Source organism: Pongo abelii, chromosome 5 (assembly GCF_028885655.2).
Source record: "Pongo abelii isolate AG06213 chromosome 5, NHGRI_mPonAbe1-v2.0_pri, whole genome shotgun sequence".
Taxonomy (NCBI): Eukaryota; Metazoa; Chordata; class Mammalia; order Primates; family Hominidae; genus Pongo; species Pongo abelii.
Window position 1 is genome coordinate 28409823 of NC_071990.2, and position 17588 is coordinate 28427410.

Here is a 17588-nt window from a genome sequence, read left to right on the forward strand (position 1 = left end):
GGTTTTCCACTCCAAGCAGTTCTCCAATTCTGCAGACACAAACTGGGTGTTGACACTGCAACTCAATTCTGACACTAACTACCTGTAAGTAGTGCAGACCCTACAGGTGAAGGGCTCAATTCCACAAGACTGCCCCCAACTTCACATGTCAATCATAAGTCCCAGGTTGTCACTCATGTTTCTGACCAACTGCTGTAAATTGAGGGTTCCTACAACCTCCCCCTGTAGTTTGATAATTTGTTATAACAACTCACAATACTCAGGGAAACATTTACTTATGTTCATCAGTTTATTATAAAGGATATGACAAAGGATATAGATGAAGAGATACACTTGGCAAGGTATGGGGAGGAATATAGAGTTTTTGTGTCTTCTCTGGGGGCACCACACTCCCGATAACTCCATGTGCTCACCAGCCCAGAATCTCTATGAGTTCTGTTGTTTAGGAGTTTTATGGAGATTTCACTACACAAGCATGATGGATTAAATCATTGGCTTTTGGTGACTGGGTCAATTATCAGCACCTCTGCCCTCCTCAGAAGTGGGCTGGGGTGCTGAAAGTTCCAAATCTTTAATCCATGGATGGTTTCTCTGGCAACCAGACCTCACTCTGAAGCTATCTGGAGACTTTCAGCCACCAGTCATCTCATTAACATACACAAAGACAGTTATTATTTAGGAGATTCCAAGGGTCTTAAAAGCTCTTGTGTTGGGAACCAGGGACTAAGACCAAATGTAACAAAAGAACCTCTTATCATCCCTATCACTCAGGAAGTTACAAGGATTTTAGAAGCTCTGTGCCAGGAGTTGGGAGGAAAGACCAAATATACATATTTCTTATGATGTCACAAAGGCTCAGAGAACCCTGACTAAAGTTGGGTCAAGGAGGGAGTCTTTGTCAGATAACACATCTTGAATTTGGACCTAAATGAAGATGATGTGGATCAGAGACTCAGGAAACTAATAAACCAAGGGCACGGCTGGATTGTCCATGTTAACCCTGGGGACACCTAAGGACTGAGTGGGAGGCAGTGTGGCTTGACTATGCAGAGGAGTCAGTAGCCACATGAAGTACAAGAGAAGTTCTCCTTACTCATCCTATGTCAAAATGACAATATTTTCTGCAAATTCTCCATTCCTTAGAGCAATGGTCCTCAAACTTTAGCATGTATTAGGATCAACTGGAAGCCTTTTGAAAACAGACTGCTGGACCCACCCCAGGGCTTCTGGGTCAGTGAGCCCAGGAGAGATCTGAAAAGTGCATTTCTAAGTTCTCAAGTGATGCTACTGCTGCTGGCCAGAGGACTATGCTTTGAGAATCAATTTCCTAGAGATAGAAGTCAAGAAAGGGAAAATGATGACTGATTGTCAAGGTCCTTTTCTCAGGGCCTCTACTGGAGATTTCCCTCAATAATGACTCATTTGTGGAGGGTAATAGGTGGTCTCCACAGCCTTACCCAGATGGGCTTTACTGGGCTAGTGCCTGCATCTCCACTTGCTGTGAGTTTTGGCTGCTAATGGCTCAGAGTTGCCCCTTCTCCAGAGCATTAACTCTCAGTGGCCACCTTCTCCAAAGAATTTTCTTCAGCCAAAGGGAGCCACCTCACCTGGGAGTTTATGCCTCTAGAGTTCAAGGGTGGGCTACAAGAGGCTATGTCTCATCCTTCAAGATGGGACTGATTATAGTGTGATTTTTTCTGAAGCTAAACTCCAGCAGAAATTGCATTTTAATTCTCTCTTTTCCTGGCCCTATCCTGCTTCACAGATTCCCTTTCTTCTGAGACCATTCTTTCAATAAGCGATATGTGCCTCAATTCTTGTCTCAGATTCTGTTTACAGAGAACAGAAGCCAAGTCAAGAGGTGTTCATAAGACCACACAAGCAAGATTTGATGCGCTCTGGGACAGACTGTGTCCTACTTCTCATAGTTTGAGAATTCACCTCCCAGAGTTGACACGGGCACTCTCCAAGGCTAAGAGCCACCTGTGTCCACACAGTCCACAGAAAATATATTACATCCACAGATTAACTGCCACAGGGGAGACCACAGTGGTTTATTACCTCCTGCTATGGGCTGCTTTGCAAATCTGGGAATAGGTTGATTAGAGAGGGTCTGAGTCCTGGTTTTCTAGTATCTTAGAATCTTCCCGTCCTGCGTGAGAACTCTCCCCAAAGGTTTTGTGATCAGTGGAGCCTTAAATGATTCTAGATGCCTGGTAGGTTGTTTGTGGGGTAGTGGATTTATGGACCCAATTAGCTCTAGTGTACCTGATTTGTGTAATAAGTTGTGGGAACTTCTGGTTAGAAGAAAAAAGTTCCACAGCAATAATAGTGCCTGTGATGGTAATGATGATAATCACCTGATAGTAAACTTTTAACTACTATGACAGACTGGAGCTCGTTAGACACTCCTGAGAAGTCCACCCACTTCCAGAAGGTTCTAAGTGTAACTTTCCTTGGGGACTAAGCTCTGCTATAGGGATTGGTTGAGGAGGAGAGAAGTGGAAAATTTTATGTCTCGATCCTCTCTTTATAAAGACATTTTACATTATTATTATATTTTACATTATTATTATTGCCATCATTATCATCATTGTCATCATTTGTGACATTCTGATCTGGACTGCTGGCCCCCAAACCTGCCCCTCACCTATGCCCACCTCCCACTGCAAGGACATTTCTGTTTCTCATTTCTATGGTCTTGGCTCTCTCCAGAACAATGTTTATTTTCTCTTCAGGGACAGCCACTGGAAGGCATTAGGAGTATAGAACCTGGATTTTCAGAGCAGTGGCAGGATGAAGACCTTTCCCGCATACTCAGGCAGAACGCATTCAGGCTGAAGGCTGCAGTCCTCTTTCTTCATTACTATAGGAATGTTGATCACCTGGAGCAACTGCAGGTTCCTGGGTTAGGCTGAACCAGTAACCGGAGAGAATTTTATACATTGTGTCAGCTCATCCTCTCCACCTACTTTCTGGACCTTGGTTATCCAGATCTTACCAGGTCTGGAACCCTTCTGTAGACTATTAAGGTCCCAGAGGTACTTAACCACTTCAGAGATTTAAAAGAAGCTAAAAAATGAAACATATTTCTTAACACCCTGGTAGCTGGTTCTGTAATCTCCTCACTGCCCTCACAACCGCCACAGTGGTTAGGAAAAGATTAATGGAAATCTCAAATCCTATGGTTTACAGCCAAAGAAAGCCTGATTTTTTTTTAATTCATTTTTTCTTACTAGATGTTAAGTTTAAGAAAACATCCAAACATTTTGATAATATTTCCCATTTTTCATGTATCAAATATCCACCACTTATGAATTTTAAGGTCTTAAGAATCATTTTCCTAACAGTTTTTGGTTTAGTTAGTCAATTTTCATGTTGCTGAATAAAGATTAAGTCATGGATCACATTTCTTTTTCTTTCTTCCATTTTTTTTTTTTTTTTTTTTTTTTTTTGAGATGGAGTTTCACTCTTGTTACCCAGGCTGGAGAGCAATGGCGCGATCTCGGCTCATTGCAACCTCCACCTCCAGGGAACAAGCAATTCTCCTGTCTCGGTCTCCCAAGTAGCTTGGATTACAGGCATATGCCACCATGCCCGGCTAACTTTTTTGTATTTAGTAGAGACAGGGTTTCACCATGTTAGACAGGCTGGTCATGAACTCCTGACCTCAGGTGATCCACCCTCCTTGGCCTCCCAAAGTGCTGGCATTACAGGTGTGCACCACTGTGCCCAGCCCATATTTCTATTTAGGTACACAGCAGGATTACGATCTCCATAGTGTTTGAAATTACTCACTGATTTAAATTTCCTGCATTTTTTAAGTGCTAATACCTATGTTCCAAGTAATTTGTAAAAAGCAAAAGAAAAACAGTGATTTTATTTTACTTCCTCATCTAATTTCTTTCCTTAATATCTGGTTTTCTGAAATCTGCTTGAATTATAAAACACTGTATTTTAACTATAAAACAGCACGGGGCAGATAGGGCTTCCTAGCAGGTCCTTTGCACCTCTGATTAGGAGTGGGTTTTGTCCCATTTTGTTTTGTTATGCTTTTTTACTTTTATGTGCTTTCAGATTTTAACAGTGAGCATGAATTAATTTTATAAACAGAAATATATGCATATTTGTTGTAGAGAGAGAGAGGATTCTTTGAGAGGCAAGGATTCCTGTCATGCAGGGGCCTGGTCAAGAGACCTGAACAGGAGGGTGCAGAGAGACCTGACACGAAGAGATCTGTGCTCACGGTCACAGCAGCTCTGAGCAACCAGTTCCAGCCGGTGTTTTATATGTGCCAAGGAAAGTTCTAGAGCATTTTTGAGAAAAACAAAATACTGAAGAACAAGGCAAGGGAATCAAGAAAGCAGGGACAAAGTGACAGAGAAAGAAGAAGTATGACTGGACATAATATGGGACTGGGAAAACACCACACAGAGCCAGGTTGCTGCAGAATTTTTAAATTTGAGACAGTGATCAAAATAAGCTTAAAGTTGAGGAGGCTCAGGGTGAGGAGAAAGCCCATCATTCAGAATACAGGGACATCCCTGCCCAGGTGCCGTGACCTGAATGCACTAAGGGACAGGCACCAAGGAAGGCTCTGGCAGGGTCCGACCCAGAGGGGTTTTGGGATCCACCATCATGGAGATGCCCTTCCCTTCATGTGAGGTGGGGTTTCTGCTCTCACTCTGCCTTCAGAGGTCCTACATGAGAACTACTGGGTGGCAGGGGAATAAAGGAGAATTAAGGAGAGAAGAGTTTAACAATGTATGCCTATCTTAGAGGAGAGAGGCTATGAAGGAGGCCTAGAGTCTTGCGGCCAGCTCCTGCTTTCTTTAAAACTTTCAGGAAGGGCAAAGGATAGATGTCACAACTTCTGGGGATTGCTTTTTTAGGGACACAGGATAGTCTGATTCATCTACCCTAAAATATGATTTTCCTTTGGAATAGATATTTCAGGATCAGAGAGTTGGAGAGATAGGTGTTCTTTTCCTTAATCTTCAAACACACACACACATGCATGCGCGCACACACACACACACCATACATACAAACACCTATGCATATACCAACAAATACAATTCTACATATCCATACACACACACACACACAGCTACACACACATGCTAAGCAGCTGCTTGGGTAGTACAGGATGGTTTGGTCATCAGGAGGCTGGGTAGGCAGGAGTGTGGAGCAAAGATGGAGGAAGATGGATGCTTTGTTAGACATTCCTGCAGGTGGGAGACAGGGTAGTTACTTCTGCCAGTCACTAGCCCTTCCTAGTGGGTACTGAACTGCTTTAGGTACTCCAGGATGTCTGACTTGACTGTGCTAACTGGAGCCTGGTGGAACCAGCACATGACAGGGACTCCATCAGGCCCCACCAGAAATTTCTCAAAGTTCCAGTGGATATCATGGACCTTCATGGGCTCCCAGAAGAGTTGGCTTGATGAGCCCAAAAGATCAGAGGTCGGAGGGCAGGAGTTCTGGAGCAGAGATATAGAAAGTAGAGATATACATTTATTTCTACTTTATTTCTACCTCTGTGTGGTACAGTTTTATCTCCAGACTAGAGAGTCTACTCACCATTATGTATTTTAATATATTAACTAGTTTGCATGCTTCCAATCAACCACAGACACTGCAATGTATCAATACCAGTACACCAACTACCAAATAACCGAGAGTTAGAGAGTATAATGGTAAATAGAAAGCATTCCTCCTTTCCCTGTCTTTCCTCTATTCCCATGATTTTATCACTGTGATTCAGTAAAAGACTATTTTCTGTTTCCTTGGGCAAGTCATATCATTTCTACAGTTCGTTTCCTTAGCGGAAAAAAAAAAAAGAGGTTGATTTAGAGTAGTGGCTCCCAGAGTTTGGGGCTTCATAGGCTTCATAAGCCAGTAAAATTTCAATAACTATTTCCTTGGATATTAACGTAGAATCACAAATACTCATTTTGCCAATAAGAAAAATTAAAAGTCTACTATAAGCATACATTTAAAAATTAAGGGATTTTTAAATACTCTGTTGAACCACATAAAATTGATTATAGCACCATTTTTGAGTAAGTAAAGGACAATTTATATGGGTAAACATAATAGTAATTTAATGTCAGAATAAATGTTGGTCTTATATTCAATAAGTTGAGCTTTATGAAAAATTCTGCATTGTCTTTTTTCTCTAGTTTGCTGTGGATGAGTGAAAATTTCAGCAGGACCAGCATTGTTCTGCAGACCAGCATTTGGGGCTGAGTAGACAAAGAGACCCTCGGGGGTCCTTCTATCCTGGTATTCTGTATTTCTACCACTCTGTGACTCTAAAGGCATTTACCACATGGTATTCTGTATCATCCATGTCTGTCTCCTCATTAAATGTGAGTTCCTTCAGGGAACAGACTATGCACTATTAATGTTTGTTAACTCATTATATAGCACATACTGGAGATCTGATAAACGATTGCTGAATGAATGAATCATTCCATTCAATACAGGAGGGTAGTCCATGTCAGAGCTATTGTCCATCATGGGTTTCCTCTACTTAAAGCTAAAGCGTCACAGCAGATATTGCCATGAGCCTTGAACTTATCTGAGCATCTCTTTTCCAAGGAGTCCAACCACAACCCTAGACATGAGCCCCACTGCTTTCAGAGCATTTCTAGCTAACCAATCCATGCCAGGTTTATACTCACTCACCTTCAGGAAAGTAAAGACCTTCTGTTCTTTTTCTCCATTCACATCCCCTTTCTCAAAGAGCTGGAAATTGGGGACAAAGCCAGTACCTGGACGCACATACCTGCAGTGAACCAAAGTTGTTCCCAGCAAGATACAAATTAAGACATGGATGGAAAATAATGGCCACCACCAATTCACTACCACAGGAAATTAAAGATAAAGGGAAGAGGCTGTGCACAGGGAAGATAAGAAAAGATAGTCTGTGGGAAGCAGGACTTTATGCAATAGGCTTTATGGAGCCAATAGAGAATTCTAAGAAAATTGGAAAGCAATATTTTGAGCTTAGGTTTCCTGCTTCATTTCCATTTCTTATTTCTTATACTCCCTTCTTTTCTCTATGCTTCTTTTCCATTCAATCTTCCCTTAGCCTCACCATCAGATAATTCAAAAGTAAAGAGAATATTTGAGCACTGCGAATAGAATAGACTGAATTCAAAACATCATAAGGATATGCTTCAACCCATGTATCTATGGCCTATCCCAGAAGTTTCCAGAATAGGCAGGCATCCAGGTGGAATGAGGAATGGAAATCCTGACAGAGCATCTGCAGGGTCCCATGCAAGCACTCACTTGAGACCAAGAAGTATTTCTGAGTTTGTTCCTGGTTCTCGTTTTCCAAACTGGTTGCAGGGAAAGGCCAACACAATGACACCAAAATTCTTCAGCTCCTCCTGTAGTGCATTCAGTTCTGTAAGTGGAGAATGAATAGCAGGGGTGGGCTGGTCAGGAGGCCTACCTCAAGCAGTGAAAGATCACTGAATGTATCCATTTATCACATGAATAAACCGAGGACTAAGAAGGGAAAGATTCAAGATTACAGAGATCAAAGGAGTAGAGAAAAAAAAAAAAAAAGACTAGAGCACACATTTCCAGAAATGCATCCAAATGGCTGCTGTTTTTCTTGTACAGCAGCTCCCATGCCTGGCTACACTTTACCATCCAATGGGAACTCTTTTTTTTTTTTTAAACACACACACGTTGGTAGCCTTGTGTGGGAGTCCTGTTTGATTCCAAAGAGAAGTCAGATTTGAATGCCACTGTCTTCCGTAGCTGATGAATTGATCAAAAAAAATTGTAAGGGAAAAGCAAACAAAATGGAAATCCTACCCACTATCACCCCATCCCCCTGGCCCCACTCATACAATGTCCCATGGTGACACAACCAGACACTCCTGCTCCAGTCCCATTCCCAGGAGTACTCCTTAGTGCTCCACCATGGGAGTGGTAGAGAAAGAGAAATTCCAAGGCTATCCTCTACAGTATTCTGTACCCTCTCCTCAATTCCAGTGACCTAACTGATGCTGCAACATGCCCTGGAACACTCCCTGGGACGCCAGGCCATAAACTCCAAATTGCTCTTTACTACTGTCAGGAACTTTCCAACTTGTCTGTTTAGACTTGAATCATAATTTCCATCTTCAGCTATTTTCAGGTCAGATTTATTCAGACCTCAGAACCTGTACTGGCCATTCTCATTCAGATTCAGCTCTGCCTGCTGGAATGTCCCCTAAGAACCTCCTCTTAAATAGAGAGTGCCTTCCTGTTTTTCTATAGTTCTTTGGTTACTATCGAAACTCATCTCTCTCTTATCTTTGGCCATCAAGAATATTTCCTTTCTATAGCAGACCCACTTAACAGACCTTGATTCTATTCCTTTGGCAAGTTTCTTTAATTCTCTCAATTTCTGCATCTGGAGTAAAATTTGAATGAGATGCTCTTTAAAATTCTCATGAACTAATTTAATAAATTACATCACAGCAACACAATGGAATACTATGCCTTAAAATGAATGAGGAAACTCACCATGTTTTTTTGTTTTGTTTTTAGACAGAATCTCTCTGTCACCCAGGCTGGAGTGCAGTGGCAGGATTTCAGCTCACTGCAACCTCCGCCTCCCGGGTTCAAGAGATTCTCATGCGTTAGCCTCCTGAGTACTTGGGATTACAGGCATGTGCCACCATGCCCAGCTAATTTTTTGTATTTTTAGTACAGATAGGGTTTCACCATGTTGGCAAGGCTGGTCTCAAACTCCTGATGTTCAAGAGTGATCCAGCCACCTTGGCCTCCCAAAGTGCTGGGATTATAGGTGTGAGCCACCACTCCTGTCCCCACTGTATGTGATATATGTGAAAAAGCAATGTGCATAATCATTTCTGTGTGTATGTTTGTGTATGTGTATGTGCTTGAGAGAAAGAAAGTGAGAGAGAAATGTTTGCTTGTATATGCATAACAGATTTCTGGAAATATACACCATAAACTGATAATAATGGTTGCCTAAAGAGAAGGGAACATGGCAAGTGCCACTGTTAAACCTTTTTATATCTCTTGAATTTTGAATGTTGGAAGTATATTGCCTATTCAATATGTAGCAAATTTAAGTTAAAATTAAATTAAATTAAAACAAATTTAAGAGCAGCTTCACATTCCATGGAACTGCTGTTTACACATCAAAACTTTTAAAATTTACCATAGTTTTCAAATTTAACTTTTTGAAGGGAGGAGAATTCTTGCTTGCTAAATGATACAAAACTGTTGTTTGGGCTCTAATACCTAGGTCCTGAGGTCCTATAGTAGACACACTTAGCAGAACTTGATTCTATTCCTTTGGCAAGTTCTTTTAACCTTCTCACTTACTAAATGATACTAAATTGTTGTTTGGGCTCTTAAAATAAAAATTTAGTCTGTAGCTTTTCAGGTTTTCCCTAGACTTGATTGTACATAAAAATAAAAAAATTGAGGCTGGGTGTGGGGGCTCATGCCTATAATCCCAGCACTTTGGGAGGTTGAAGCAGTTGGATCACTTGAGGCCAGGAGTTCGAGAGCAGCCTGACCAACATGGTGAAACCCAGTCTCTACTAAAAAAAAAAAAAAAAATTAGCTGGGCGAGGTGATATGCACCTGTAGTCCCAGCTATTTGGGAGGCTGAGGCAAGAGAATAGCTTGAATCCCAGAGGCAGAGGTTACAGTGAGCCAAGATCGTGCCCCTGCACTCCAGCCTGGGCGACAGAGCAAGACTCTGTCTCAAAAATAATAATAATAACAAAGGGACCCCCAAATTATTTTAAATGTGTGATTCTTATCCTAATCTGTCTTTTGAGAGCATCTTTTTATGTATAATTTTACCATTAAATTGGAAAAGTATTTAGCTTCTCTTGGTAAATGTGAGCCATTTGTACTTTGGAGGAGCCGGAATTTTATTAGAATTTTGGCTTAAATCATGTAGCATCCTCTGAATGTTAATTTTAAAATGTCAAAATTTGGTGAGCCAGATCTTTTAGACATGAGATTACAATATGCTTCACTTTAAGTGTCACTTAAAAGGGATAAAATTCTGGGATTTTTATTATCGAAAATCCATTAAGAAAAATTGATAGGGTTTATATATTTTTGATCAGCTGAACAGATAATAGTGTCAATGTGTGGAAAATTTTTCTTAAAACTTGTTTTTGTATAGACCAGGTGCAGCGGCTCACGCCTGTAATCCCAGCACTTTGGGAGGCCAAGGCTTGTGGATCACTTGGGGTCAGGAGTTCGAGACCAGCCTGGCCAACATGGCAAAACACTGTCTCTGCTAAAAATGCAAAAAAAACACAAAAATTATCTAGATATAGTGGTGCACGCCTGTAATCACAGCTACTCGGGAAGCTGAGGCACAAGAATCACTTGAACCTGGGAGGCAGAGGTTGCAGTGAGCTGAGATCACGCCACTGCACTCCAGCCTGGGCGACAGAGCGAGACTGTCTCAAAACAAAACAAAATTTGTTCATGTATTATTTTGATCCACTTCTCTGTGGCATTTGGTGCAATAAATCTTTTAAATTTATCTTGAGCCATTTTTTAAAAGCATAAAATAAAGTTTTTGGCCTGTCCAAAGCTGTATCTATCTCTAGTATAATTGATCTAGAATTTTAAATAACCTTTTCTGGATCAACACTAATACCAAACTCTTCTCCGATAAGGGCACAAAGAAAATGGAAACACACCTCAGCTACCACAGAAGGTTAGGCCAAGGTTGGCGAGATGGAGCATTCTTCTACATTGCCAGTCACACTAAACAGCCCTTGTACCAATCAAAGGCAGCCCAGACAGAAAACTTCGTTTCCCTCTTTGTCATTTGCAGGTGCCTACAGAACCCAAGGGCATTTTCCAGAATATCAAAGATCACTCATCTCTCCTGTTTTCATCAGAAGTAACCGATGAGAAGCATAAAATCAGTCCTTGAAAGCCAGGTATCTGGCCTGGGAGTCACAGCTAGGCTTTAGCACTCTCCTAGGAAACATAAACAATTTCATAGAACTTCAATATCACATAACATGTGACCATGATGAATCAAGACAAAAACAAGGCCACTGCATAATTGTAACTGAACATAGACAAAGCATGAACATTGTCCAAATCACAACAATGACCAGGTACCACCCTATTCTTGCCAATGAGTGACTGCTGCTTCTTTACCAATTACAGCTTTAGTCTTCGTTTCTCTCCCCATGTAGATATGATTGATTAAGATACCAAATCATATAATTGCTCACAGTTCTTGATGGCATCCAATCCAGAACAGAACTTCAATTCCTTGAACTCGTCTCCAAATCACCTAACAAAAGTTCAGATTCTATAGTAAGTCCTTTCTAATACTTTCTTATTAAGAAACCCCATGGTTCTCTATAGAACATGTTCTCCTTCAGGGCACCGAGTAACACATTCAACTTGTTCAACTGCAAGTGTGCTCCTGGTGGTCTTTAAGTCTTTGGGAAGGTCTTAGTTCTCAAATCTGGAAATAATCATCCTGATATTCTAAGGAGCAGAGCAGGAGCAGCATTTAGGGAGGTAGAGTCACCTGATCAGTTCTCCCATCGCATCCTCCAATAACACATTGGTAAAACCTTCTGGAATTAGAATATGGCTATCTGGCAATGCTGCTTCCAAAAGAGTTGAAACGTGAGTTTTTACCAGGGTACTGAGCTGCCAAGCCTCAATAGGTGGCCACATTGACAAACAGGACGTGCTTGCCTGCAAACTGCTTGAACTGGATGTACTCCTCGCCGTTGAGTGAGGGCTCCATACTCATAGATGGTGCCTGTCACCCCTTTGTTGCAATCCACCTGGAATGTTACAAAAATAACCATAACGATATAAGATAAACAATAATTCCCAACATTTGTGGACTTTTTCAAAACACTCGAAGACCCTTCACGTAATATCTTGAAATTCTAAGAACTGAAGGGATCTTTCCGAGTAAAATTTTTAGTTAGAGCTGATGCCGTAGCTAGAATTTATGTCTTCTAAATTACAATCCATTTTTGTGTGTGTGTGGCAAGACAAGCATTTCATAATATTCTTCCCGTTTCCAGAAGATTAATAACATTTACCTCTGTTCCCTGACACTGCATTCTCCCCCGACATCCTAACACCCCGTTCAAGTCATGCCGTCCTCTCTCAGATACGCTTAACAGATTTTTGCAGGATTTCTCATAACATAAGTAAGTTTTGCACAAACTTCTCATCTATATGTTCTTATATTGTAATTCCTGTCCCCCAAAATCAGGCCCATAACTTCTCCAGATGCCACTGAACAGCCTTTCCAGGCTTGCCAATGGGGTAATCACTGGTGATGGGGGGAGGGGCGGCGGGGAAGTGCTGGGTAGAGAAAGGCGGGTACCTGACTAGGGCTCCACCCTCGGGTCTGTGCCTACGGACCTACATGAGGACAGGCACTCCTGCCTTCTCACTCAAATGGGCCTGTGCCTATAAAAACCCTGAGACCCTAGCAGCCAGACACCAGCGCTGGATGTGGAGAGAAGCACATCAGCGGAGGAACACACTCAACTGGCTGGACGTGGAGAGCAATGAACCATCGTGGTGAGGGGTGACAGCGTGTTAGCAGCCCTCACAGCCCTTGCTCGCTCTCAGCGCCTCCTCGGCCTTGGCGCCCACTCTGGCCGCGCTTGAGAGCCCTTCAGCCCGCGGCTGCACTGTGGGAGCCCCTTTCCGGGTTGGCCAAGGCCGGAGCCGGCTCCCTCAGCTTGCGGGGAGGTCTGGAGGGAGAGGCTCGGGCGGGAACCAGGGCTGCGCGCGGCGCTTGCGGGCCAGCGCGAGTTCCAGGTGGGCGTGGGCTCAGCGGGCCCCGCACTCGGAGCTGCCAGCTGGCCCCACCGGCCCCGGGCAGTGAGGGGCTTAGCACCTGGGCCAGCAGCTGCTGTGCTCTACTTCTCGCTGGGCCTTAGCTGCCACCCCGAGGGGCAGGGCTTGGGACCTGCAGCCCGCCATGCCTGAGCCTCCCCCCGCTCCGTGGGCTCCTGCGGCGCCCGAGCCTCCCCGATGAGCGCCGCCCCCTGCTCCACGCCGCCCAGTCCCATCGACCACCCAAGGGCTGAGGAGTGCGGGCGCAGGGCGCAGGACTGGCAGGCAGCTCCACCTGCGGCCACGGTGCGGAATCCACTGGGTGCAGCCAGCTGGGCTCCTAAGTCTGGTGGGGACTTGGAGAACCTTTATGTCTAGCTAAGGGATTGTAACTACACCAATCGGCACTCTGTATCTAGCTCAAGGTTTGTAAATACACCAATCAGCACCCTGTGTCTAGCTCACGGTTTGTGAATGCACCAATTGACACTCTGTATCTAGCTGCTCTGGTGAGGACTTGGAGAACCTTTGTGTTGACATTCTGTATCTAGCTAATCTAGTGGGGACGTGGAGAACTTTTGTGTCTAGCTCACAGATTGTAAAGGCACCAATCTGCACCCTGTCAAAACAGACCACTCAGCTCTGTGTAAAATGGACCAATCAGCAGGATGTGGGTGGGGCCAGATAAGAATAAAAGCAGGCTGCGGGAGGCAGCAGTGGCAACCCGCTCGGGTCACCTTCCACGCTGTGGAAGCTTTGTTCTTTCGCTCTTTGCAATAAATCTTGGCTGCTGCTCACTCTTTGGGTCCACACTGCCTTTATGAGCTGTAACAGTCACCGCGAAGGTCTACAGCTTCACTGCTGAAGCCAGCGAGACCACGAACCCACCGGGAGGAAAGAACAACTCCAGCCGCGCCGCCTTAAGAGCTGTAATACTCACCCCGAAGGTTTGCAGCTTCACTCTTGAGCCAGCAAGACCACGAACCCACCAGAAGGAACAAGCTCTGAACACATCCGAACATCAGAAGGAACAAACTCTGGACACGCCGCCTTAAAGAACTGGGCTTCATTCTTGAAGTCAGTGAGACCAAGAACCCACCAATTCTGGACACAGTAGGAGCACACCGGAAGGCCATTGACAGCAGAAGGACGCGGAGTTTGGCCGGACTCCAGGGAAAAACTGTCCCTCTTTTGGCTCCCCCATCTGCTGAGAGCTACTTCCACTCAATAAAACCTTGCACTCATTCTCCAAGCCCATGTGTAATGCGATTCTTCCTATAAACCAAGGCAAGATCCCTGGGATACAGAAAGCCCTCTGTCTCTGTGATAAGGCAGGGGTCTAATGGAGCTAACACAAGCTGCCTATGGGTGGCTGAACTAAGAGCACCTGTAACACATGCCCACTGGGGCTTCAGCTGTAAACATTCACCCCTAGACACTGCCTTAGGGTCGGAGCTCCACAATCTGCCCATCTGTATGCTTCCCCTTCTGCTCCCGTAGAGGTTTGAGCAGCGGGAAACTGAAGCAGCGAGCCACACCCCCCATCGCATGCCCTGTGAAAGGGACAAGGGAACTTTTCCGGTTTCACTGGTACCTTCAAAACTCATCCTTGACACCCACTTCATATCTTTATATTGTGGTGAAACAGCCTGGACTGCTCATGAATTAAAGTTCATAAAATAGAAAGCACAGAGCGGAAAAACTTTCTACCCACAAGCGTGCCAAGAATAAAAGGCATACAGAACCTGGAACAAAAGGCTAAGATGTTATCTGGTAAGAGAGGCTATATTCCTGGCCATATGAAGAAAAGTCATAGAATTTTAGAGTAATTTAAACTGGGCTTCACAGGATGTCAGTCCATAAAAGCGTACCCCATGCAGTGAAGGAATTGCCTGTGGGTGAGCTACTGTGGCGTGAGTGGGGCAAGAAACTCTTTATCATCTTCTGAGTCTGTTACCAGGACACAAGGCCATAGCTTCTCCTTCATTATCCTTGGAGAGAAGGAGGCTTGACCTAGGGGCAAGCCCTTTCCTTCTAAGTCCATACTTCCGTACACATCTGTGCGTATACATTAGTCACAATATTTGGGAACATTAGCCTAAGAAACCCACTATGATGGGGTTATCATCTATGTGCCTGCATTCTCTTTGCCTTCATGACACCTTACGTCTGAGCTAAATAATTTCCAGCATTTGCCTTTCTTGCTACTATAATAAAAAGTCACACGGAAATCACCATGTGAGCTGTCAAATGTATGCCTCCATTTTCTTGCCTTTGTGCTGCCTTAGCTCTGGGTGCAACAACTTCCAAAGATTTGCTTCTCATGAGGATGTCACTCTGTGAAATGAGATGCAGAATCCCAAGAAAACTGCAGATTTGAAGAGCTCAATCCTTCCTACCCAGTTTTCAGTTCTGCTCTAGTTTGCTTACGTCTGTTTGAAGAAGACAGAATACTCTAGAACACAGCTTTTAATTCACAAGATGATATTTTACATTGAGAATTCCACACCCAACCAGGCAGCAGTGGCTGACATAGATCTGGATGACCCTTGGAGGTTGTCCCTTCAAGTGATCTGTTACCTTTCTTGAAAGTAAGTAAGTAAACTGTCTTATGGCATTTAATAGGCACCATCTTACACTTCATATGAATCCAGTAACAGAGATTAAAGCTCAAAGCTTCAGGTTTGGAGACCTGCATGAGTATCAACCGGAAGCATTTTAGAAATGCAAGTGCCTGGGCTCCCCCTAAAACTTACTGAATCAGAAACTCTTGGGTAGGGCCCAGCAATTGTGCTTTAACCAGCTCTCTCTTAGGTAAGCTCAAGTCTGGAAATCACTGCATTATATGATGGGCATTGTTCGCCACCTTTTATAGAGGACAGAAAGGAACTAACAAAAGATATATAATTGGCATATGGCCACCACTGAGGCTGCTTTTGAATAAATTCATCTGATTTTAAAGTTAAAATTTGCGGGTGCCTCAAGTGATCTGCTCAGTCTGCATCCTAAGACATATATACACATCTTTTACAGGGGTGGCTATGGACATCCAGTGGGGGGACTTTTCTAAATGGCATCAGGAGATTTGGGAGCAACACCAAGATCTGAGAACAAAGCCTACTCTGAGCTGAGCTTTGTCTCTACCTCACCTCATGACCTTCCCTAAAATTAATATTGGTGGACAACCATATTGGCCTTATGTGTTTTATTTTTCTAGGGGTGTGGTGGTGGGGAGCTCCTCTTTCTGTGACCTAGAAATTCCTAGTGCAGATCACAACCCCAGATTCTCTCACCTCTCCCTCTGGGTTTCTGGCTGAGCAGCCTCTCCAGGAGTAACCAGGGCAGCCTCCCTATCAATCCATTTGCTACTTCATGCCTCATTTGTTGGGATCCACAGCACTACCCCAAGTTATGGACCAGCATGAAGGGGACAGGCTCTAGGCTATCAAGGGGCCACCGGGGGAAGTGGCAAAGGGGAATGTGCTGAGGCAGCCCCCCAACCCCACTCCACATACATTCAGTTCAAAGAGTTACTAGGTGCAGAGGAAAAGATGCAAGTAAGAGACAGTGGGTTTAGGGAGAGCCTGCTAAAGATATCAATGTCAGGATTTGTGAAGAAGGGCTGGGAATGTAGATCTTGTCCTTCGAAAGGAGAGAGGAGAGAACTCCTCGCAACTCTGGCAGCCAGGTTGGCCATCATGTGTTGGAATTAGCTCGGATCCCCTGCCCCATGCTCACCTTCCTACTTTGAGGCTTTAGGGTCTGCTGAGCAAAGCCAACCAGGAACAACAGGACAAGACAGGAGGCCTGGAACTGCCGGAACATGGCTAGGAGTCTCAGACGACTCTGAGGTCCCCAGGATTTCAGCCCCTTTTGAGCCCCTGGCAGGGACCAGTTTGAAGAAGCACCCTCCAATCGCAGAGTGGCATTCATACACACCCACCTCCACTCCCTACACACACCGCCTTCCTCTTCAGTTGTAAACCCCTCACCATTGAGCCTGCTCCACCTGCCTTGCCTCTGCCAGCTTCACACAAAAGGCATTCTCTGCCTCTTGAAACTAAAGTCTGGGTGGGGTTGAGTTCTTATGAACTCTCTTGAAAGACAAGCTTTTAGTTATCTCAGATTTCTGAACTCTTTTCAAAAGCCTATAATCTATGTCTTGATCACTGATACCTGATCCAGCTATGCAGCTTCTTAGGGCAGCAGGTCAGATGCTTTCCTCTTACGGAACAGACCTACACACATTCCCAAGCTCTTTACCCTTCTCCTGCTTTTAGCTCAAAAAAATGGCTGAAGCTTTGACTACGAGGCTATAAAGACCATTGAATTCAATACCTGTCAGGGCCATTGACTAGCTCCTTGAATCTGAAATCAAAGTTAATGTGTCTGTCCCCAGTTTTCTCATCTGTGAAATCAGAATAATAATATTATCTACCTTATAGGGCTGCTGTGACAATTAAATGTGACAATAACTATAAAGCACTTACTACATGGCCTGACAATGGTAAACAACTAGAACTGTATTCACACAGTTTCATGTATAAGAAAACTGAAGCTCAGAGAGAGAGATAACATATAAAAAGTCACAAGGTGGGTAACAGTGAAATGAAGGCAACTTCTGCGTCCTGCTCCAGAGCTCTTGCTCTGGTTCCATTTGGATCATAATTATTGTGATGAAATCTTTACTGAGACAATTTACATTTGCTCACCTTGTAGTAATGAGCCCTTTAGAG

General features: G+C 43.9%; 1 protein-coding gene across 1 annotated transcript; it reads right to left on the reverse strand.

Annotated features, from left to right (window-relative positions):
* Positions 1 to 5276: 5276 nt before the first annotated feature.
* Positions 5277 to 16677, reverse strand: GPX6 (glutathione peroxidase 6). The gene is given in 6 exon segments (XM_003776782.3): positions 5277 to 5483; positions 6694 to 6793; positions 7303 to 7420; positions 11683 to 11780; positions 11782 to 11834; positions 16591 to 16677. Coding segments are annotated over 6 exon segments (663 nt in total).
* Positions 16678 to 17588: the final 911 nt, after the last annotated feature.